This window comes from Monodelphis domestica, chromosome 4 (genome assembly GCF_027887165.1).
Source record: "Monodelphis domestica isolate mMonDom1 chromosome 4, mMonDom1.pri, whole genome shotgun sequence".
NCBI classification, from domain to species: domain Eukaryota; kingdom Metazoa; phylum Chordata; class Mammalia; order Didelphimorphia; family Didelphidae; genus Monodelphis; species Monodelphis domestica.
Window position 1 is genome coordinate 233,509,897 of NC_077230.1, and position 24,192 is coordinate 233,534,088.

A 24,192-nucleotide genomic window follows, 5' to 3' on the forward strand; every position below is an offset into this window, starting at 1 on the left:
ACACATGTATACATAAAAAAACATATAAAAACAAATACAAGATGTGGCACATGTTCTGCAACTACTCTCCCAATCCTCATTTGTATTGACAGGTTGAATCCTAGGAGACTGATTGTCATAACTCCCTAAGTGGTAGTATCCCTTCAGGATTTGGGGGTAGTTTGCTAATGAGCCCCCACTGGTGTATTTCCCTTCTCATGATTATCAGTTGATATCATTTAGTGAGCAAGACTTAATTAGATTTTTTATTTTTAATTTTTTTAACATTCATTTTAAATTTTTGAGTTCCAAATTCTCTCCCATCCCTCCAGCCCCTCTCCCAATTATTGAGAAGGCAAGCAAAATAATACCTATTATACGTGAAAGGTCATGCAAAATATATTTCTATATTAGGCCTGTTGCAAAATAAAACAAGAAAAATAAAGTGGGAAATGTTCATTAATTTTTATTAAGAAGTATTTCCTAAGGTGGTAGTATAAGAACAGTTAGCACAAAACATTCCCCAAAAATGTATGACCCACTGTCCCATCAGTACATACAGAGTTCAGGCAAGACCGAGTTTCTTCAAACAATGTGAATACACTTCTTTTGTAAAGTCACTCTAATTCATCTAATGACTTTCAACGACATCTGAATTGATTAAGGGGACACACACACTTATTCTAAGGTCTGTGACTGATTCATTCAATAAAGAAATGTTCTTACCTGGTATTGGTATCAGTATTTAACATCTTGCCACTTCTTCTAGACTCCAGTTCTTACAAGATATTTTATTACACTGAAGGCACTAGTAGTAGAAGGAAAGATGAGGTGGGGAGAAGGCCAGGAAAGGGTCCATTCAGAGAATGATGTTTGAGCTGATCCTTAAAAGAAATGAGGGATTCTCATAATAACAGTAAAGCACTTTATATTTGTTATCTCACTTAATCCCCAAAAGACCTCCAAGGTGACTGCTGATATTGTCCCCATTTTACATATTAAGAAGCAGAGGCTGACAGAGATGGAATGAATTGTCTGATTCGGGTATCCAAAAGCTCACAGGTATCCAAAAGAAGATTTGAACTCAGATCTTCCTAACTCCTAGTTCAGTGCTTTATGTGTTATACTAGCTAACTCCCATGGTGCAGAAATGAATGCAAGGTGCAGAGGTGGGAAGGGAGTGCATTTGTAATCTAGGGAAAGTGATGAATGAAATACTATATGTGAAGAACAATAGCAAGAAGCTCAGTTTGGTTCAACTATAGAAGGTACAAAAGGGGAATAATGATATTAATCTGGAAAGGAAGATTGGGAATCAAGTATAAAAAGCTTTAGTTACTAAAGAGGATTTTATATTTGGTCTTGGAGCTAGTAAGTGTCCACCTTAGTCCTTGAAGGCAGGGGCTCTTTCTTGGGATTCTTTATATCTTTCCCTCATCCCTATCCAGTCATCTTTAACAGTAATCTTCATATTGAATATTCTAGCTCACTAAATAAACAAATGACCTCCTTTTGGGACTTGTCCCCAAATCCCAAACTCTTAGTATTTGAAAGGTCTTCTTGTCTGATCATCTTCCCTGTTCTGTGCCCTGTAAAGATGTATAAATCTGATCAGTAGCCTTCAAAGACTTTAAGGTTTCTTTGTCCAAGCCATCTTTTTTCATATGCAAGGTCATTTTTGAGGCTGGCTTTTTGCTTGGGTTTGAACATTCCATGTCCTTCTGGGGTCATTGGCACAAGGCTAAATCAGGGTCTGGCTCCTTTATAATACAGAGAAAACCCTCCAGCTTACTAATTCTAGGTCATTAGAGCACTTTCCTGAGGCTCAGAAAGCCTTCTCTTAGAAGTTTGCTCTCTAAGGATCTATACTTCGCAAAGAATAAGGCTCCCCAAGATATTCTGAAAGTCAGTCCAGGCTGGAGAGTCCTGGCAGAGCTCACTCAACATATACCTATCCCTGTCCATTAACCCCTCCACCAGAGTCCTGCCCCATTACCCAGAACTCCACCAAAAGCAAGAAAAATAAAGCGGGAAAGTGTTCATTCATTTTTATCAAGGAATATTGCCTCACACAATTGAATATAATAGACTTCTCTACTAGCAGCAATGCAATGATCCAGGACAATTCTGAGGGACTTATGAGAAAGAACACTATCCACATGGAGAGGAAAAACTGTGGGAGCAGAAATGCAGAAGAAAAACAACTGCTTGATCACATGTGTTGATGGGGATATGGTTGGGGATGTAGACTCTAAGCAATCACTGTTAGATTTTAAATGGTTGAAGGCCTTAAACTGTAACAGTTAAAAGAGTGATGTTGTAAACTGTAGTGAGTTAAAATGGTGGAAGATATAAATTGTGATAGATATAAGAGAGGGTGAGTAAATTTGACCGCAGAAAATATGTTTCACTACAGTGTCTTGGTTTTTAAATCAAATATAAGGTGGTCACCAGGGAAATATTCCCAATTATTCAAATACCCAAGTCAACTGGGTTTTATAGAGATTTTAATTAATACAAATGTGGAATTAAAGAAAAGAGAGAAAGAGAGAAAAAGGAAATAAGTATGAAGGGCCTTAAGCCAACATGGCCTAGACCTGAGTCTTAAGAGAGAGAGATCAGTCAGTTAGTCTTTTAACACTCACCACAAGGTCTGTCTAAGCAAGGATTCTAGTGACACCAGGCCAGCTCCATCTCAGCTGACTTCACCAGAGAGAGTTCCAGCCAGAGTCCTCCTTAAAGAGCCTTCCAGCCAGAGACTGTTCCAAAGGGCCTCTCTCCAGAGCCTCCAGAGGGACAGAGTCCCCTCAGAGGAGCTCCAGCGAGACCTCCTTAGAGATTGTCCTCCAAGAGCTTCCCTTCTCCAGAGCCTCTCTCAAGAGATTCTTCCCAAGCGATCCTCATCAGAGATCCTCCAAAAGGATTTTTTTTTTCAAGAGATTCTGCTTTTTCTTATATAGGGGTTTTTCTCCTATGTCACCTCCCCTAAGTCCTTACATCTACCAATCACTGTAGACGTTTTCCAAAGGACTGCCCATCTGAATTTCTGCTAAGTCGACTAATCTCCTCAGTAAGTCTGAACCAGTGAAAACACAGCTGAGTCAACTAATCTCATTAAGAGAAAACTTGCCCGACCCTTTTAGGTACCTAGCATCTCATTGTATCAATTCTAAAAAACAGGCATGGCTCAAAGAACTCCTTGCCTTATTATAAGCATGTATTTTCATTGTTTAGCAAGGAGTTTTCTCCCCTAAAGCAGTGTTAAGTACAGATGGAGTAGAGGTCCTCCCATAGCAAGGATTTTTCTCCCCTAAAGCAGTCTTAAGTACGGGTGGAGTAGAGGTCCTCCCATTTCTGATCCTGGCGAGTTCTCACATCAAAATGGGGAATGTTTCCCAGTAGGGAATTTGTTCCAATGGAGGATTCCTCAATGTGGAAATTTTTAACATTCACAAGTCTAAGAAATTTCAAGATTTACATCACCCTAGTGCAAATATTAATAATATGGAAATGGGTCTTGATCATGATACATGTAAAACCCAGTGGAACTGCTCGTTGGCTATGGGAGGGGGTGGGAGGAGGGGAGGGAAAGAACATGAATCTTGTAACTACGGAAAAGTATTCTAAACTAATTAATTAAATAAACATTAAAAAAAAGAATTGCCTCAGTTGGTAGTATAAGATCAGTTAGTACAAAATGTTCTCCAAAAACATGTGACCCACTCACCCACCAGTGCATAAAGAGTCCTAGTGTGACCAAGTTTCCTCAGTCAATGGCATAGTTAGTCCCCCACGTTAGTGGCAGCTTTCTCTATGTGTCCATCAACACCTCCATCATGATGATGATGACAATGAAACTGAAGGTCTTGCTTTCTCCCATCCTTCCTCCCCAGGGTCTCATCATCATGCCTTTGGGAGTGGCTGTTAGGGTAAAAAGCAGACAAGGAAGTTTTGCTTCACCAAAAGGGCTAGGTATAGGAATAGTTGATGCCTGAAGGGAAGGCTGTTGGACTGTGGACAGGCTTGTAATTTAATTATTAGACTACAGAAAGGAGTTTTCATCCATCTTTTGGGTGCTTGCCCTTGTTAAGCTCCTCTCTCTTCTCCTCCCACCCCCTACTTGCTGGAGAAGCTGCTGTAGCCTAATTGAGTTATCATAAAGATAATGGTTTCTTCTCCATCTAGAGCTTGGAAAAGAAACATCCATCTGAGTCACTCAGGCTCCAACCAGTCCCTAATTCTCCCTACATACACACACACACACACACACAGAGGACTAGGATTTTGGCACAGAATTGTCTGAGGGAAGTGGAGGGAGCGCCATGCATAGCATCAGATAATAACCACAGCTGTACTACTCAGACTATCCAGGAGAATACTACTACCTTTTTGGGAAGCCATAAAGAGTAGGCTATATACTTCCCCCAGGGTTCCTCTGCAGGGTCCTTCTCTATCTGGACCCCTTCTGCAGGTGCTCACTGTCTACTCTGCTCTTTGGAGATCTCTGTCTAGGATCTGTCTCCAGAAGATAGAGCAAGGTAGTACAATGGACAGTGCAGAGGGGCCTAGAATCAGGAAGACCTAAGTTCAAATCTAGCCTCAAGACATTTATGTGATCCTGAGTAAGTAACTTAAGCTCTGTCTACCTTAGTTTCCTCAACTGTAAAATGAGGATAATAATCACACTACCTCTCAGGGCTGTTGAGGGTCAAATGAGATAATATCTGTAATGCTTTTAGCATAGAATCTGGAAGATAGTGAGTGTTTAAAGTGTTTATCTCCTTCCATATCTTCTTCATTCTTTCTTTCCTTCTTACCTTCTTCTCTAAGCTATATGTCTCTACCTGAGCCCTTTTTGTCAGAACCATCCATGGATATGGGTCCTTTTGTGGAAATAGGGATAGGGATTCTCCCTTTCTGGGAACTCTGTGGATCTGGGTTCCCTCCATAGGATCTCTATGTCTAGACCCTTCTATAGGGTGTGTCTATCTGGACCTCCACAGTGTGGGTCCTTCTGTGGGATCTCTATGTCTATATCCTTCTCTAGAATCTGTCTATAAGAACCCTCTGCAGATGTGGGCCCCTCTATGGGATCTGTCTGTCTGGACTCTAAATATAGATCCTTCTCTTCCTAACTTGCCTATTTCATGTCTGGTGTAGAAATCTGAGCCAGGTCTAAAGACAGGAGGTCCTAGGTTCAAATCTGGCCTCAGACACTTCCCAGCTGTGTGACCCTGGGCAAGTCACTTTACCCCCATTTCCTAGCCCTCACCACTCTTCTGTCTTGGAACCAATATACAGTATTGATTCTAAGACAGAAGGTCTGGGTTTAAAAAAATCAAAAGTAAGTAAATAAACTCCAGTGGTTCCCTATCATCTCCACGATAAAATATAAAATCCTCTGTTTGGCACTCAAAGCTCTTCATGACCTACCCCAACTTCTAGCCTTTTTATATTTTATCCCTCCCCTCCCCAACACACACACACACACACACACACACACACACACACACACACACACACACTGGCCTCCCCAACATTACCTGAATTCCATCTTCCAACTGTCTTTGACTCCCTTATCATCTCTATCTCCTGGCTTCCCTGATTTCCTTCAAGTCTCGCCTAAAACCTCACTTTCTATGGGAAGCCTTCTCTGATCTCCCTTAATTCTAGTGCCTTCAATTTATTACCTTCAACTTATCCTGCATATGGTTTGTTTGTACATGGAGATTTAGACTGTGAGCTTCTTAAGGGCAGGGACTGTATTTTCACTTTCTTTGTGTCCCCAGCACTTATTACAGTACCTGGCCCATAGTAGATGCTTAATAAATGTTTATCCACTCACTAACTAACCACAGGGTCTCTCTGCCTGGGCCCAGTGTGGATCTGGGTCCTTCTGTGAGATCTTTTTCTTGCCTGAGTCCTCCTGAAACTGTATGCAACAAGCTCCCAGTGTCTTGTCCTTGAAAAGTGAAAGGATGTGAGAGGGGGAGCTCCACAGATAGAGACAAGAATAAATCTGGATGATTTCAAATAAGGCAATGTGGGAAACATATGGGGAAGAGTCTCATGACTGGGGCATGTTTCATTACATCTGTCAGTGTGTCAGCACTGATCCCTAGAGAAGTAGTGGGTTGTAGATGTATGATAAGGATCTGGGGCAACAAGTACCCTAATGCGGTGGGGCAGTGGGGACTTAGTGATAGGTCAACAGCCAGTTGCATGTCCAGAAGCAAATACAAAATACAATTTGGGGCAAAATAATGAGTTGGAATTCATGAAGCTAAACAGAAAGGCAGGCAGGCAAGAATCAAGGATATACTTACTGAAGGACAAGGCAAGGTGAGCAGTCAGATGCCTGGAAGACAAGTCAGATGTTCACAGGAAATGAGTAAGAATAGCTACGTGGACTAGTAACCAAGGAGGCCTTGATTCAGAAACAAGGATCTAATTCCTGTCAGGAGTTTTTTATATGCTTCCCACTAAGGCAAGAACCAATCCTAGGACAAAGATATCCCAGAATCCACAGGGAAGCACATGTCAATGAACATCTCTAACTGGAACAGGGAGTGAAAGGGTGCTAGCTGAGGACATATTTTCACAATATCATTTCCCTTTTGCCTCTTCTTTTGCCATGCTTTTTCAGTTCCCCCGCTGATTCAACCCTTTGAGTTTCCTCCTGCGTCCATCGGACAGCTCCTCTACATCCCCTGTGTGGTCTCCTCTGGAGACATGCCTATCCGGATCACCTGGAGGAAAGACGGGCAAGTAATCATCTCTGGCTCAGGGGTGACCATCGAGAGCAAGGAATTCATGAGTTCTCTCCAGATCTCCAGTGTCTCCCTCAAACATAATGGAAACTACACCTGCATTGCCAGCAATGATGCTGCCACAGTCAGCCGTGAGCGGCAGTTGATTGTGCGAGGTGAGACCACCATGTGGGAGAAAGGGCAGGAGATGGGAAGGAGGACAGAGATGATTCCACAGTCATAGGGATGGAGGAACTGTGGTTGGCCATTGAGGTAATGCCTCTTGATCCTGACTCACAAAAACTCTCAATATATCACAACTTTAGGAACTATAAAGAAAAAGACTTGATTCCTGCAAAGGAATGTCTATACAGGGAAATGAGTTTCAGTCAAGAGATGTGACTAGGGTTGGCCATTGGGAAGGGTGGTCTCTTCTTCCTGAACATTCAGGCTGGAAATCTGTAAGCAAGCTTGTTTGTATGAGTTACTGATCCACTTGCCTTTTCTCCTCCCTTCTCCCTACTCCAACTTCCCTAGTCCCACCTCGCTTTGTGGTACAGCCCAACAATCAGGATGGTATTTATGGCAAAGCTGGAGTGCTGAACTGCTCCGTAGATGGCTACCCACCACCCAAAGTCATGTGGAAACATGCCAAAGGTAAATACAGAGACTGCAGTTGTGAATGGTTTCACATGGAGCATATAGAACCCAGGCTGGAGCCAGGGCTAAGAAGAAATAAGATTAGGATGGTATGAATGAATAGTGTTTATTAAGGCTTATTATGTATCAGAAACTGTGCTAAATCCTGGGAATACAACACAAAACAGAGAGACAGTCCTTGACCTCACAAAGTTTGCATCTTAGCAGAGTAAGACAAAACATACTTGAGGGGGTGGGGACAGATTGAGAGCCAAGCCTAGATACAAGAGGTTCTGGGTACAAATCTAGCCTCAGAGATTTCCTGGGCTGTGTGGGCAAGTTGCTTAACTCCCATTGCCTAGCCCTTTCTGCTCTTCTGCCTTAGAACCAATAAACAGTATTGATTCTAAGAAAGAAGATAAGGAATATATATATATATATATATATATATATATGTACACATATATATATATGAAAATATATGAGATAAGGAATAAATAGATAGATATTCCTTATCTTATATATATATATATATATATATATGGGAAATGGTGACCAGGGAAGAAAGTTATTTTGTTTGAGCAGTTGCAGGGATGGTGAGTGGGATAGTCACTTGACACTCTATTCAGAATCAATGTTAATATTTATTTGATTATGGTTCCCAGAACAAAAGTTAGAAAACAGGAAAGTTGGGGTGAGAGGAAGCAGGGAGGGAAGTACAAAGAGAAAGGGAGGTATCTGCATGACAAGTAGATGGTTGGAGGGGGTAGATGGATTGGGATGAGAAATATGATCCAACTGATCTGCCATTAACTCAACAATCTAGCTGCAGGGCAGGAGTTACAAAATTGAATGGATTAAGTCCATTCAAAATGGGCATTGCTTCTCTTTGTCCACCCCAATGATACATATTGGAGTGGAATCTCCAGGCTCCAGGTTGGAAAGAAACTTGCCCCAATTTCCCACTTCAATAGAACTGGTATCTATACCTGTCTTTTTCTTTTCTTATCATGTATCTTATTGTGTGGTGCTCAACACTAGTTGGCCCCATGCATATATGTATATGTATATGTAGGAATATATGTAGGAAACTCACATTCCCGGGTCTAGAGGGAACTTCTTTGGTTTTAGCCATAAGCCTCTGGGCTCCATAGTTTAAAGCAGAATTTCCTAGAAATCATTTAGACTTTCCAGCAAGGTCAGAATCTGAAACCAAACATCCTGGTAGAATAGTGTACCAGAAAAGAAACTGACCTGATAATCTGAAAGATCTGGCTTCCAGTCTTCAATAAGATGTTTGACTTGGAGATATTTTTTTAAAACTATACCACTCCAGGTTTCAGTTTCTTTGTATGTAAAATAAGGTTTGTTTTAGTGGGCTCTAAGGTCTTCACCTACCTTGCATTAGGTGATGCTATGAAGCTACTTCTCTCTATAATCTGGTGCCACAGTTTTTCTCCTCTTTCTGGTCTCCGATCACCTCACACTGGGATCCCAGCTCTTTCTGATGCCAGTGTCCTTCCTCAAACTCAGCCACAATTCATGTACCCCTTTGACCTCTGATTAAACTCCTCTTCCACAGATTAAAATATAAGAAATGAGGACTGAGAGACAGTGTTCTTGGGAATCAAGGGGAAAAGGGAAGAGCTAGACCTCATAATACAAATTGCTGGGCATATTCCTGAGGAATGTCCTTTGATATTCAAGACAGAAAGCCTCAAAAGGTCTGGCCTTTCTGCAAAGCCTTGTTTTCTTTCTGTTTTTTTAAAAACCTTAACCTTCTATCTTAGAATTGATACTGAGTATCAGTTCCAAGGCAGAGGCATAGCAAGGGCTAGGCAACTGGGGTTAAATGACTTGTCTAGGGTCCAGGTAGTGTAAACCTTAAAATTTCTTAGACTTATGAATGTTGGAAATTTCCCCATTGGGAAATCTCATACTGGAAAAAATTTCCTACTGATAGTGAGAACTCTATTGGAATGTGAACCCCATTGGCACGGGAGGATCCTTCTCCTCCCTACCTAAGACTACTTTAGGACAGAAACCTTTTGCTAAACAATGGAAAGGGCTTTGACCTATGCTTAAGCATAGAACAGGAAGTTCTTTGAGTCATGATTGATTTTAGAATTGATACAATAGAGATACTTGGAATGACAGAACCAGGTCTTGGAAATTACAATCCCCACCCTACTCAGCCTAACAGGATTTAGGAAGGGCTGCAGCATAGATCAAAATTTAATTATTTGAAAATATGACCTTCAACAGACATGTGCAAAGGGGCAGACCTCTGGGCGGTCCTGGGTTAAGCTAGAGCCACCATTGGCACAGGGAAGACATGGACAGTGATTGGTAGATGTGAGAACTGAGGGGAGGGAACTTGGATGGTTTCCTTAAAGATAGCAGGGTATGAGGACTGAGAAGGGGGGAGAGGTTTTGCTCTGAGAGGTTGTGCTCTGAGAAGCTTGCTCTGAAGGAGGCTGAAGGTGGAAGCCCCTGAGACTGTTTCTCCATTTTGGTCACGTGAGTGATAGGGACTGATCTCTTTTCTTTGCCTCAGCTATCTAAGGGCTTGGGCCTTTTGGCCCAGCCTAAACAGAGGGGGTATTTAAGCCCTATTCCCTCTCTCTCTCTCTCTCTCTCTCTCTCTCTCTCTCTCTCTCTCTCTCTCTCTCATACCTTTCTTCCTCCTGTTTGTAATTAAACTCCATAAAAGGTTGACTGCTGACTTGAGTTTTCATTTAGGAATTACATAGCTGAATTCCTTGGCGACCTTAAATTAATATATATCAGTCTTTTAAAGTGATTTCCTTGTCACATTGGGAAGTGTCTGAGACTAGATTTGAACCCAGTACCTCCCATCTTCAGGCCTCCTAGCTGTCCTGAAGCCTTGCTTTCTTAGTTGTCTATGAAGTTTCTTCATAGACAATGACTATTAAGAGGAATATTGTGAAACAGCATGATATCAAAGAAAAAAACTGATCATGGAATTAGGAGATCTGGGTGAAAGTCTAAGCTTCAATATTTGTACTATAACCCTAGCCAAGTCAACTAAGCTCTTTTATCAGTCAGTATTTATTAGGTGACTACTATATACCAGGCTTTGCAGATTGACAGACAAAGAGGAAATAGTCCTTGCCCCTCAGGAACTTACATTCCTTCTAAGCCTCAGTGTTCCATCGGTAAATCTAGGATAAAATAATATTAGCACCATCTCCCTTGCAGGGTTAGTTTCTTTTGGGATTTTTGTTTTTGTTTTTGTTTAGAGAAGGGGAAAGGGAAACAGTGAGAAACTGCTTTATAAATCTTGAGGCATCATACATAGCAATATGAGGTCTTCACATTGATGAGTAAGAGACCCTGGGGTTTGCTATTTCTTAAATTTACTACTGTCTGCCATTGGCCAGGCAGCCTCTACACAACTGATATTGGCCTCTTCCCTCAAAAGTCTTCCTTCAATGGCTTAGAGACAGTTCAGTTTCTGCATAGAAGTGGATTTAAGCAAATCCTTTCTGCTCTTGTCCTCCCTGAGTTTGAAGATGCTAATTTCTAGTATTTACTTCTTTTTGGGAGCTTCATCAACAAAAGAATTTTGTGGGGAGGAGTGACTAATAGTGAACACCTTTATAAAATTAATCCTAGGATGATGAACTGTTTTATTTATCAAAGAACTGGAAAGACCTCCATGAACTGATGCAGAGTGAAATAAGCAGAACTAGGAGGACATTATACACAGGACCTGAGACACTGTGGGATGAACAAATGTAATAGACTTTGCTACTAATAGTAATGCAATGATCCAGGACAGCTCTGAAGGACTTATGATAAAGAATGCTATCCACATCTAGAGAAAGAACTATGGGAATAAAAATCCAGAAAAAAATGATTTATCACTTGTTTATAAGGATATAGGATTTGGGATTTGGTTTTTTTTTAATTACTCCATTACAAAATGAATAATATGGAAATAGGATTTGAGTGATAATACATGTATAACCCAGTGGAATTGCTTGTCAACTTGAGGAGGGGGAGGGAAGAGAGGAGGGGGAAAGCATGAACCATGCAGCTATTCAAAAATTAAAATTAAAAATTAAAAAATGAAATAAAAATGAAATGGCTCCTAGGGATCCTTCTATATTTCTCCATAATATAAATGGAGCTAAACTTTGGACCTGTTCAGCATACCTAATACTTTACAAGAGAGTCTGCATTTCTGGATGTTACCTAGTATTTCCCTACTAATTGCTTGTCCTTGAACCTCCTTCCAGGTAGCGGGAACCCTCAGCAGTATCACCCTGTCCCACTCACAGGACGCATCCAGATCCTTCCCAATAGCTCACTACTTATCCGACATGTGCTAGAGGAAGACATCGGCTATTACCTCTGCCAGGCCAGCAATGGCGTGGGCACTGACATCAGCAAGTCAATGTTCCTCACCGTCAAGAGTAAGTCCTTTTTTATCATCACCACTCACCTCCCTATCGTCTCCCTTTCCAGGCCTAACTTGGCCATCTTTATCCGTATCCCTTAGTTTATCACCATTTCCTCTGGAGAGGGTGTAAGGAAAAGGGTAGAAGGAAAGGAGAGAGTCCAGAGAAGGAGAAATGAAGTTCTTCAAATGGGTGCTTCTTTGAGCCATGGAAGAACAAAGAATCTTGGAGATGCTCAGACCCTGGACAGCTCCTGCTGAAAAAGACTTGTGGTTGATTCTATTCATATCCTATCTAGAGTGTGTATATTGTTTAATATTGTGTTTAACTTATATATATATATATATATATACACACATATATCATGTGGAATAGTTGCATCAAATAATATATCTGCATAGTACAATAATTGTATTCATAATACATAATAAGATAGAAAAATAGCTTGGAAAGAACACAGGGGCAAGAGCTGAGACCTGTACAGTAGCCTCCTTTCTTTCCCTGAATAGTTGTATCATTTTAAACAAGCCACTGCATTGCCCTGGGCCCACCCAGGGAAATTCTGTAAACTGAAGTGTTTTTTCCTGCAGCTGAAAATGGTGAGTATTGTGACTCAACCTTTCTAAGAAAAGGTGTGAATGATGACACAGAAGGCAAACCCCTTTTGTTTAGAGAAAAAGACATATTTGCAACCTTTCCATACCTTTGATGGTCTTTGGGAATTTTTATAACCCATCTTCCCAGGAGTGAACCTTTCTGAATTTGACTAAGCTAGTCTTGGGGCACAGGAAAAAGTCTGTTTCTGGGAAATGGAAATTGTGCTAAATTTGGAGCCAGAGGACCTGGGTTCAAATCTCAGCTAGCCACTTATCCATTTTAAAGGGAAGCTTCTTCATCTCTGAGAGCCTCGTTTTCCTCATTTGTACAATGAAGATGCTGGTCTAGAGAATCACTAAGATTATTTCTGAATCTAAGATGATCTTTAACATATTTTCCAACTATAAATCCTATGGACCTTTGTATTCAAATCAATGTTTAAAGGAAGGAAAGGAGGATCCTGACATACCTGAGGAGATAATAAGCATTTATATGTCACCTACTATGAGTCAGATGCTATGCTCAGTGCTTTACAAACATTATCTCATTTGATCCTCACAACCACCCTGGGAGGTAGGTGCTATTATTATCTCTGTTTTATAGATAAGGAAACTGAGGCAGACAGTAGTTAAATGACTTACCCAGGCTCACACAGCTGGTAAGATGATTTCATGTCTTCCTGACTCCAGGACCAGCACCCTATCCACTGTCACCTAGCTGACTGAGATCAAGGTTCCTGACTTATCTTCCCATCTTCCTCCACTGAATCAAAACACTTGGCATCTCTGGTCCTCATCTCTAAAAAGAGGCGGGGGGGGGGGGGCAAGTTGTTGGCCTCTCAGATACCTCATAACACATTCTAATTCAAGTCAACTCAGAACTGTGTCCCAGATTCCTCCTCTGTCAGATGGGGATAATAATACCTGCCCTACCTACCACATAGGGTGGTGAAGAACAAATGAGATAATAGATGTGAGTATGTTATAAAACTGAACATTGAAATATAAATGAAAGGGTATTTTTATACCCTTCCTCCCCCAGAATCCCCCGTTTTTTTTGGTCAAGGCTTGTTATTACACTAGTGTAGGGAACTCCTAGCAAGAAAATGCCAGTTTCCTGATGGAAATCCGCCATAGTTTTGAAATCTCCCATCTTAAGGGAATTGCCTAGCACATGACTTACCCAGAGTCACACAGTCATATGTGCCTGAGCTAAGATTTTTTCCTGCATCTGATGTCATTTCTCTATTGACTATGCCAGACTCCCTCTTAACTATATTGGCCTCAAATCTTTTAAAGATGCACTGTTTGTGCTATTTTCATAGAACATAGGATTATAATCATCTATTCAGATCCCATTAACATCACTTGGTAAATTCAGTTGTATTCAATAAACATTTCTTTAGCATCTATTCTGTCTAAGGTTATGCAATATCCCCCGATGCATAATCATAGTATAAAGATATTTATGGATCTAGAAGGCAATGTCACAAGAGAATGACAACTAGCAAGAAGGATTCTAAGTATAAGACCAGTGATGGACTGAGGCTGCTTTCTAAGGACCAACCTTGCTAAATACAGAGAAGTTCATCATCAATAGTTGGGCCATTTAGAGGCAGCTAGATAATTTAGTGTATGGAGAGCCAGAATTGAAGATAGGAAGTTCTGGGTTTAAATTTGGCCTCAGATATTTCCTAGCTGTGTGACCCTAGGCAAGTCACTTAACCCCCATTGCCCAGCCCTTACTGCTCTTCTGCCTCAGAACCTATACATAGTATTGATTCTAAGATGGAAGATAAGGGTTTAAAAAAAAAAAGCATTGCAATGTCCCAGAACAACTTGCAGGGATCTAAAAAACACTATCCACAAGCAGAGGATAAACTGTGGGAGTAAAAACATCGATGAAAAGCAACTGCTTGACTACAGGGGTTGAGGGGATAAGACTGAGGAGAGACTCTAAATGAACACTCTAGTGCAAATACCAACAACATGGAAATGGGTTTGAATCAAGAACCCATGTGAAACCCAGTGGAATCACTCGTCGGCTATGGGGGGGGGGGGAGGAAAAGAAAATGATCTTTATCTCTAATGAATAATGCTTGGAAATGATCAAATAAAAATTATTTTTAAAAAAGCATTGCTCTGACATTTGGAAATGCAAACACAAAGATTAGTTTCCAGTCCTTGCCCTCAAGGAACCCACATTCTACTGGAGGGGCAACATATTTTATACATATGCATTCAAAGCACATACAAAGAAATACAGGATAATTTCAATAAATAGTGAGAGTGCTAATAACCAATGGGTCAGGAAAAGCCTTTTGTAGGAGGAACATATGAGCTCTGCTTTGAAGAAAGCTAAGAATCTTGGAAATTTAGAAGAAAGCTAAGATAGCAGTAAAGAGAAAACAAATCCCAAAAATGGGGTACCCTTTAATACCCCCATTTAGACAAAGCTGGAAGACTAAAAGCATGGAGGACCAAAAAGGAATACTATTTACGAGAAAGCAGCTAACAGGCCAATTTTGCTGAAATGGAGAGCGTGTGAAGTTATATGAAGAAAAGATCAAAAAGTTAAGTAGGTTCCAGTTTGTGAAGACCTTAAAATGCCAGCTGGGAGATTCTATATTTTACTCTAGAATTAATAAATAGAGAAGCCATTGAAGCTTTCTGAGTAGGGAATGTTAGGGATGGGGAGTTGACCTGGGACTGTATTTGAGGAAAGTCCCTGGGATGACATAACCATTATATCATCCTACTGGTATTCTAGCTGATCCATGTGGAGCAATTTTTTTTAAACCCTTGCCTTCCATCTTGGAATCAATAGTGTGTATTGGTTCTAAGGCAGAAGAGCAGTAAGGGTTAGACAACTGGGGTTAAATGACTTGTCCAGGGTGGTCACACATCTGGGAAGTGTCTGAGGCCAGATTTGAACCCAGGGCTATCCCATCTCTAGGCCTGGCTCTCAATCCACTGAGCTACACAGCTGCCCCCTGGAGCAGCTTTCAAAAGAGCATTCTCTCATGATAGGGAGAAGTGCCTAAATGGTGCCTGGTCTCTTTTGAATGAGAGAAAGGTTAGAAGATCCAAGAGCTCTAAGTTTTGCATAAAATTGACCAAACAGGAGCTGGGAGTGCCCTCCCTTTAGAATTTCAGTGCCTTTATTCGTTGGCAAAGCCCTTGCTCTGTTCTGCTCAGCTCAGGACATCGGAAGCCTTGGTGATCGATGCACAGGGAGCGTGAGGGGCTGGAATCCCTGCCCCAGGGAGCAGCTTCCCTTGCACTATCAAAAAGCACTTTGTCCTTAATAAAACTGGGTAATCAATCTACATGGCCCAGCCAAAGAAAGGGAGGAAGGAAGAAGCCCGGCTAATTCTGCCTGTGCTGGAAGGGCTATGAGAAACCTTATTGAAATCATAGCCTTTATTTGATGCTTATCTTTCTCCTGTCAGCAAGAGAGATAAGCTCTCACTCTGAGATTCGTTTTTCTTGTCATTTCCTTTTATTCTATGAATAAGGGGATTCCTAGCATTTGCTGCTGGATTGCTGATACCTTCTAGCACCAAGAGATCTCACAGTACTTATCTGCCAGGATAATCCAGTGGTTAAGATGGAACATAGGCATAACTAGGGTGTGATAATTGGGGAGTTTGCCCTCAGTGCTGAAAATTAAGGGACCCCAACAGCATAACAGAGCATGTTTTTTTTTTTCCTTGGGGTTCTGACACAAGTGACTTCCCCATACCTTGTCTTAAGTTTTTTAAATATTCTTAGTTGCTGTCCCAAGGTGTAGGGCTATGTCACAAGATCCATTTCTAAATTTCTGAATTCTGTTTGTAACATGCTTTGTGACCTTAAACAAGTCACTCCAGCATTCTAGACCTAGATTAAACATCTCACCCCTATCTCAAAACTCAGAGATAGACAGAAGCATTCTAAACTCTTTAGAAGATGTAGCCATTTGTGCTAGAATGTCAGTCTCATAGAATGAACTTATCACATCCAATCATGTCAAATTTACCTGAAGTCTGACCTAAGAGGCTACGTAATGAATGGGGCAGAGCAGTAAAGGGCAGCTCTATGAACCAATCTGAAATTTATACTGAACCACAATAGATATTTATTTTCTCTGTATCTATTCTTTCCTAACAAAGCTTTAAAACAATAAAATATATTTTTTATTTTAATAAATAAATTTAATTTGCAGCAGCTAGGTAATACAATAGATAGAGCACCAGCCCTGGAGTCAGGAGGATCTGAGTTCCAATGTGACCTCAGACACTTCCTTGCAGTGTTTCCCTGGGCAAGTCACTTAACCTGACTGTCTAGCCCTCGCAGCCCTCTTGTCTGAAAGACAAACTGTTAGAACTGTTACTAAGACAGAAGGCAAGGGTTTTTGCATTTTTTATTCATTTGTTTAAATAAATAAAACTGTGGTTACAAATAGTCATTTTCTATTTTCCCTGCCAACCTTTCTATCTCCCCCATTTGTCCCTTTTTTCTCCCTTCATACTCAGTCCCAAATACCTGTCTTTACGCTGACTCACTCATATAATTCCTTCTCTTTCCTCTTTGACAGGCTTTAACCTCATTAATTCACTCATTCAGGCTCACATACATCATTTGCACTTGCATATACACATTCACTCCCAAGGATGCTCTCTCCCACACTTTTGCTCTCCCACAATTTTTCTCAGACACAAACTTTTTGCTTTGAGGTTGTTGAGTTTGGGGGGAGTTTTACACAATGCCTGACAGAGTCCGTGCTTGATTCTTTTATTTTAAACCTTTACCTTCTATCTTAGAATCAAAAATAAGCATCAGTTCCAAGGCCGAAGAGCAGTAACGGCAGGGCAATGGGGGTTAAGTGATTTGTCCACAGTCACACAGTTGGGAAGTGTCTAAAGCCAGATTTGAGCCCAGATCCTCTGGGCTATAGGCCTGACACTCCATTCACCGTGTCACCTAGCTGCCCCTTGCTTAATAAATTCTTCTTGACTCACTGACCACCTTTCCTGGTCTTTCTCAAGCCTGGTCATTCTGGTAGCTACTGCCCACTACCAGCAATTCTAGGTCCTAGTCAGTAAGGGAAGAAACAGTGAGGTCTGGGGCTACTTAGCTCCTGGGAGCATTGGGTGTGGAGTGTGGAAGAGAGCCTTTAGGTCATTGTTACTCAATTAAAGAATGTGTAGAAAGGAGTGAGATGTCAGAAGACAAGAAAAGTAAAAGGGACTTGGTTCCAGAGGAGGTTTCCCTCCTCTCACCTCCGTCTTCTTTTATAGGATCATAGGTCTACAGCAGGAAAGGATCTTGGGCCAAACCCCTCATTTTACAGGTGAGGAGCTGAGTCCATGAGGATGAAAGTAACACTCATCCATCTCTTTGTATCTCTGTACCAGTGCTTGATGAGTAATAAATGTTTGAGAAATGCTCTTTTTTAACTCTTACCTTCTATCTTAGAATCAATAAGAAATATTGATTCCAAAGCAGAAGAATGGTAAAGCCTAGGCAATGAGAGTTCAATGACTCACCCAGGATCACACAGCTAGGAAGTGTCTGAGGCTAGACTTGCACCCAGAACCTCCTGCCTCAAGGCCTGACTCTCTATCCACTGAGCTACCTAGCTGCCTCTGATAAATGCATTTTCATCCAATCATTTATTCATCTATCTGGGAATGTTTTGCTATTATGGGATGGAGCTTGAGAGAGAATAAAAAAGAGAGTGGAGTCCTGTGAGCCCTGAGCTTGAGCTCTCTCCCCTGAGCCCACCTCAATCTTAAATATACATATACTTGAATATATATGTGTATGTATACATATATATGTGTGCGTGTATATATATATATATATATATATATATATATCCTGTGCTTGCTCAGTTCCTGATGGATTAGGGATAAGGTGATAGAAAAGAAGGAAAAAGGAGAGAAAGGAAAGGAGGCACCATGGTGGAGTGGAGAATGCTAGATTTAACCCAGGGGAAATCTGGTTTAAAATTCTACCAGAGATACCTCCTAGTTAGAAGATCAGTTCATTTCTCTAAGATTCTGTTTCCTTATCTGTAAAGTGGAGATAATAATAGCATCTACTTCCCAAGATGGTTGGGAAGCCCAAATGAGACAATATAGTAAAGTGCCTTGCAAACCCTAAAATATTAAATAAATGCCAGGTGTATATTTTCAATAAATCCTTGTCTTCTGTCTTAGTATCAATTCTAAGACAGAAAAGCCGCAAGGGCTAGGCAATTAGAGTTAAGTGACTTGCTCAGGATCACACAGCTAGGAAGTGTATGAGGCCATATTTGAACCCAGACCCTCCTTACTCCAGGCCTGGCACACTATCCACTGTGCTACCTAACTGTCCTACCACTGCTATTATTTTTAATATGAGAGATGGAACTGGAATCAAAGAATCTGGGTTTGAATATCAGCTCCACTATTTACTGCCTCTATAGCTGGGAAGTCTTACTCCCTTCCACACATTCTATGATTTAAACATATTGACCTGCTTGCAGACCCTCTAGGACAATACTCCATTTCCCATCTCCTTGCCTTTGCACTGGCTGTATACCCTATGTTCTGCACCCTGTACTCTATCTTTTAGTTTCCCTGGCTACCTTCAAGACCCAGCTCCAATCCCACCTTTTGTAAGAGTCCTTTCTTAGTCCTTCCGAGTACTAGTGCTTTCCTTCCCAGATTACCTCCATCTATTCTGTCTATATTTTATATGTACCTAATTATTTACACATTATCTCCTCTATTCGAATGTGAGCTTCTTGAAGGCAGGAGAAGGGAATGATGCATGGGTGGGCTAGGCAAGTCTCTAAAGTGAAGCCTCCAGAAAGAATTAACCAGTGGGAGAAGGGGTCCAGTATATGGGGGGATGTTTCAAGAAAAGGAAAAATCACTGAAGCTTAACAAAGAATAGAGCTCTACTCTCCCTGAGGATGGTGAAAGCCAATACAAGCGCTGTGTGAGTAAAAAAGAGATGTTTTGAATGTAGAAATGACAAGATTCGGCAATGGCCTGGAAAAATTGGCAAGAGTGAGAGGAAGGAGTTGAGGATGATACCAATGTTAAGAGCCTAGAAGGAGAGTGGCACCCTCAACAGCAATAAGGGACCTGAGAAGAGAGATGGGTTTACAGAAGAAGAGAATGAGTTCTATTTTGAACAAGTTGAGTGTGAGATATCTATGGGACATTCTGTTCCAGATGTTCCAAGCCTGCTGTGAGACTGAAGTTCCAGAGAGTCTAGGGTCTGGTATACAGATAGTGATCTGGGACTCTTCACCAATTCATTTACTCAAGTATCAAAATGTTCCACAAGTCAACTTTCTTTACCACTCCCCAAAACACATATTGTGTGATTTCCCCCTGGTGAGAGGTAAGAGACCACATTTCTAGCCCTTCTCTCAACTACACATGTCATACACATACATATATTATACAGAAAATGTGTCCTTCTTTTCAGAAAAGGCACATCTGTGAGCTTCCAAAAAGCAAACTTCCTTCATTTTCTCCCTTAACACAAGATTAAGAAGATTAAGATGCTGAGGGAAATGTAGAACATAAACTGAATTTCAAAAGCAAACAAGAAAGAGTCCTGTCCTTTAGAATCAAGCAGTATTTTGAATCACTCAATGATTATAATAATAAAATAATAATAATAGCTAATATCAATGTGGCATTTTAAGGTTTGCAAAGCACTTTATAAATACTACCTCATTTGATCCCTACAATAATCCTGGGAAATAGGTGCTGTCATCATCCTCATTTTATAGAAGAGAAATCTGAGGCTAACTCAGATAAAATGACTTACCCAGGGCCACATAGCTGGTGAGTGACTGAAGCTGGATTTGAATTGAAGTTTTCCTGATTTCAGATCCAGTACTCTACCCACTAGACCACCTACCATGAGACCTAGATCGGACCTATCTGATCACTGCTTGGTTCCTGGACTCTTCCAATGCTATATAATGGCTTAATGGGAAAAAAAATCATTTGAACTAAGAAAAGATAAATTCAAGTCATGGTTCCAACCCTTAGTAGCTGTGTGACCCTGAGATAAGTCATGCTGATCTCAGTTTTCTCACTTGTAAGATGAGAATAATGATATTATCACAACCTGCCTCACAGGAAGTTGTAAGGAAAGTGCTCTGTAAACCTTGAGGTGTTCTCATAGAAAGGTAAATTATGGGGAGGTATTGGGCATGACTGAACTGATCGAAAACACACTGGGCCTCTCACACTCACCAAAGGCAGTCACATCTTTTGACCGGTGAGTCATAAAGGAGATAAAAGTATCAGACATTTTGATCTCTTCCTTGGGGTAATAGAGAGAGCAATGAATTGAACTTAAAAATACCTAGGTTTTAATCCCACTTTAAATAAACTAGCTCTGTGATCCTGGGAAGATCTCTGTTTCCTTATGTGTAAAATGAGGATTTCACACCCTTTTCTCTCACCTTGGAACATCTCTTCACCATACTGGAACTAGCTCCCTATGTTATTGTGAGAATCAAATGAGATAATATATGTGTGTGTGTGTGTGTGTGTGTGTGTGTGTGTGTATAAAGTACTTTGCAAACCATAATGAGCTATGTAAATATGAATTATTTTATTATTGCACTTCATCTTGCCCTCATTTTTTCAAAGATAGAAACAGTCTTAGGACAAGTGACTATGCTGTCATTATTCTTTTCTATTAAAGATTATGTAGACCATCACACAAAGGAGATAAGATGATGGTTTTGTTATTGAATTTTTTAAATTGTGTAAGTTCTTCTTTTAAAGGCTCACCAAAAGCATCTCCAGGACTACCCCAGTAACATATAAGACAATGGAATTAACATGTAACATCCTGTTCCCATATGATATTTTTTAAACCCTTACTTTCCATCTTAGAAACAATGCTGTGTATTGGTTCTAAGACCGAAGAGCAGTAAGGGCTAGACAATGGAAGTTAAGTAATTTGCTCAGGGTCACACAGCTAGGAAGTATATGAGGCCAGATTTGAATCCAGGACATACTGTCTCTAGGCCTGGCTCTCAATCCACTGAGTTATCTAGCTGCCCCCTCCCATGTGATTTTGGTTTCTTCTGCCAACTCTTTATATTTAAAAGCTTGAAGGTTGGGGGTATTTGGTATAGTGACATCTACTCAAATTGTTGTTCTTAAATTTTTATGAACCCATGTTTGGTCCAGGTGATTGCAGTAAACAGTTCTTTCTGGACCTAGGCTCTAGTTCCAATATTATTTATTTGTTTAATTTTCAAGGATATTTTGAGTTTTGCATTTGTAGTATGGGGATTTATTGTCCATAAATTTGTAAAATATAACCAATTTCCTGCATATAATTCTAACTACTTCTTGATCATGTCTCTCTAAGAAGATAATAAAATTTTGCAACCCATAATGATACATTGCAATTTCCACCACTTTTGCATAATCTGTATTGATTAACTCATCTGAATTTATTAATTATTCATAATTTTTCCATAATTTCTGGTAGCAATAATGTGATCCAAATCACCATCATAAAGCCTTTCGTGTTTATAAATAAGCCCACATGACAGCCATTTGTTAAAATCTTCTTTGTCAACATATTTTTGGTTGAGTTCATATAGATGACATCTTTGGAAAACTTTACATTCTACTCTAGTATCTTAGCCATTTCATTCCAGCTAGAAATAATATTCAGTAGATCTAGTGGTGCTAGCCTTTACTTTTGTTTTTTTTTGTTTTCTTTAAAACCCTTCCCTTCAGGAAGCAGCTGGGTGGCTCAGTGAATTGAGAGCCAGGCCTAGAGCTGGGAAGTCCTGGATTCAAACTTGATCTCAGATACTTCCTAGCTTGTGACCCTGGGCAAGTCACTTAATCCCCATTGCCTAGCCCTTACTGCTCTTCTGCCTTGGAGCCAATACACAATATTGATTCTAAGACAGAAGGTAAATGTTAAAATAAATAAATAAACAAATAAATACATAAATACATAAATAAATAAATAAATAAATAAATAAATAAATAAATAAATAAATAGATAAATAAATAAATAAATAAATAGATAAATAAATAAATAAATAAATGAATAAATAAATGAATAAATAAATGAATGAATGAACGGATACAGGTATTGGTTCCCAGGCAGAAGAGCAATAAAGGCAAGGTTATTGGGTTAAGAGACTTGCTTAGGAGACCCAGCTAGGAAGTGTCTGAGGTCAGATTTGAACCAAAGTCCTCCCAAATGGCACTGGCACTCTATCCACTGAGCCACCTAGGAGCCCCCACTCCAGTATCTTTTCCAGAAAATCCTAAATAGGATCAAGAAGAATCCTATACTACTGAAACGACTAAATGACCACATGAATTCTGAAAAAGGAAGGTTTAATCATGGAGGCCAAGGTGTTAGAAGAATCTGAGGCAGAGGTAGGGCTTAGAGATCGCTCATTATTTTGGGGAGGAGGTTGTTTTTTAAAGGCTGGACCAGAAATCTTGAGAGCAAGGTTTGAGTCCACTGTTAACCTTATGCAAGTCATCTCCGGGGCTTTAGTTTTCCCGACTATAAAAAAGAGGGAGTGAGATTAGATGGTCTCTGATTGGGTGATGTTTCTAGTTCTAGCAGTTTCTGAGAGGGTTGCTGGTCAGTGATCACTGCAGTGAGATTCCCCTTCTGATCCTTAGTTGGTCAGTGATTTCTAAAATCCTCTGAAATCACGGCTGGCTACCAATGTTGGGCACAGCTCCCACCTGCCTTGTAGTATCCCAGGCGTGACAAGGGAGTGAGTACACAAGCCTGTGCCCCTGGGGAGAAGATGAACAGCCAGCCTTGGCAACCTTGGGAAAACTGTGGAGAATGAATGAAATCACCTGCACCCTCACCCCCACCCCCACCCATGCCACGTCTCCCGGGCTGGCTTTTATCTTCCTTTTAAAAAAATAAAAAAGAAGAGGAGGTGGTAATTTCTCCCGCTGATTGACACGTGGGGAAAAAGCAACTTCAAACAAAATACTTCAATAAAAGACAGGTACAAAGGAAAGCATCCTCACAGGGCCTAGGGGAGGGGCTAGGAGGGCTGGTTTGAACCGTCTGTTCCGCAGAGCCACTCGGTGAGATCGCCTCCCCGGCTGGATCCCGGTTCCCCAGAATCCCTAGGCGGAGCCTTATTATGCATGTGCTATTAAAGTAGTTCCCCCAGACTTTCCCGGGGCTTTGCAGAGGCCCCAGTGAATTGACAGACAAAACCCCCGCAGCCAATTAAACCTGATAAGGGCCCTTTGTTTGCCTTGGGTTTTGATTTGTTTGTTTAGCGGGAAATGTCAGGCCAATTAAAGGGAAATCACACTCTCGCTCACGAAACACCGGGCTTAGGTGGACCAGTCAAATAGAAGTGGAGGAAAAGCTAAACCCCCAGATGCATAGGGTCCTGAGGGGAACAGCCGACCCCAGCAAAAAGGTGACTCGTGTCCCTTGTTTTATGTCCCTCACCCTACATCTAAAACTTATAGATCCTGTGTCTGCAGCATCTTTTCATCGGTAGCCTCTTCTTGACTCACGGAGAGAGCTACCACCCCAGCCCAAGTCCGCATCCCCTCTTGCCTGGTTGTTCAGTTTCAGTCCTGTCCGACTCTTCATGACTTCATTTAGATTTTCTTGGCCAAAATACCACCTTCTCCAGCTCATTTTGCAAATGAGGAAACTGAGGCAAATAGAGTTAAGTGACTCACCCAGCTAGTGTCTGAGGCAGAATTTGAACTAGGGTCCTCTTGACTCCAGACCTGGCGCTGAGCCGCTCATTTGCCCTCT

At 40.9% G+C, this 24,192-nt stretch overlaps 1 protein-coding gene across 1 annotated transcript in view; it reads left to right on the plus strand.

Annotated features, from left to right (window-relative positions):
- The window catches only part of DSCAML1 (DS cell adhesion molecule like 1), a 518,862-nt gene that overhangs the window by 415,906 nt on the left and 78,764 nt on the right, over positions 1-24,192 (plus strand). Inside the window, 3 exon segments of the mRNA XM_056794329.1 lie at positions 6,626-6,904; positions 7,266-7,385; positions 11,633-11,809. Coding sequence (XP_056650307.1) covers positions 6,626-6,904; positions 7,266-7,385; positions 11,633-11,809 — 576 coding nt within the window.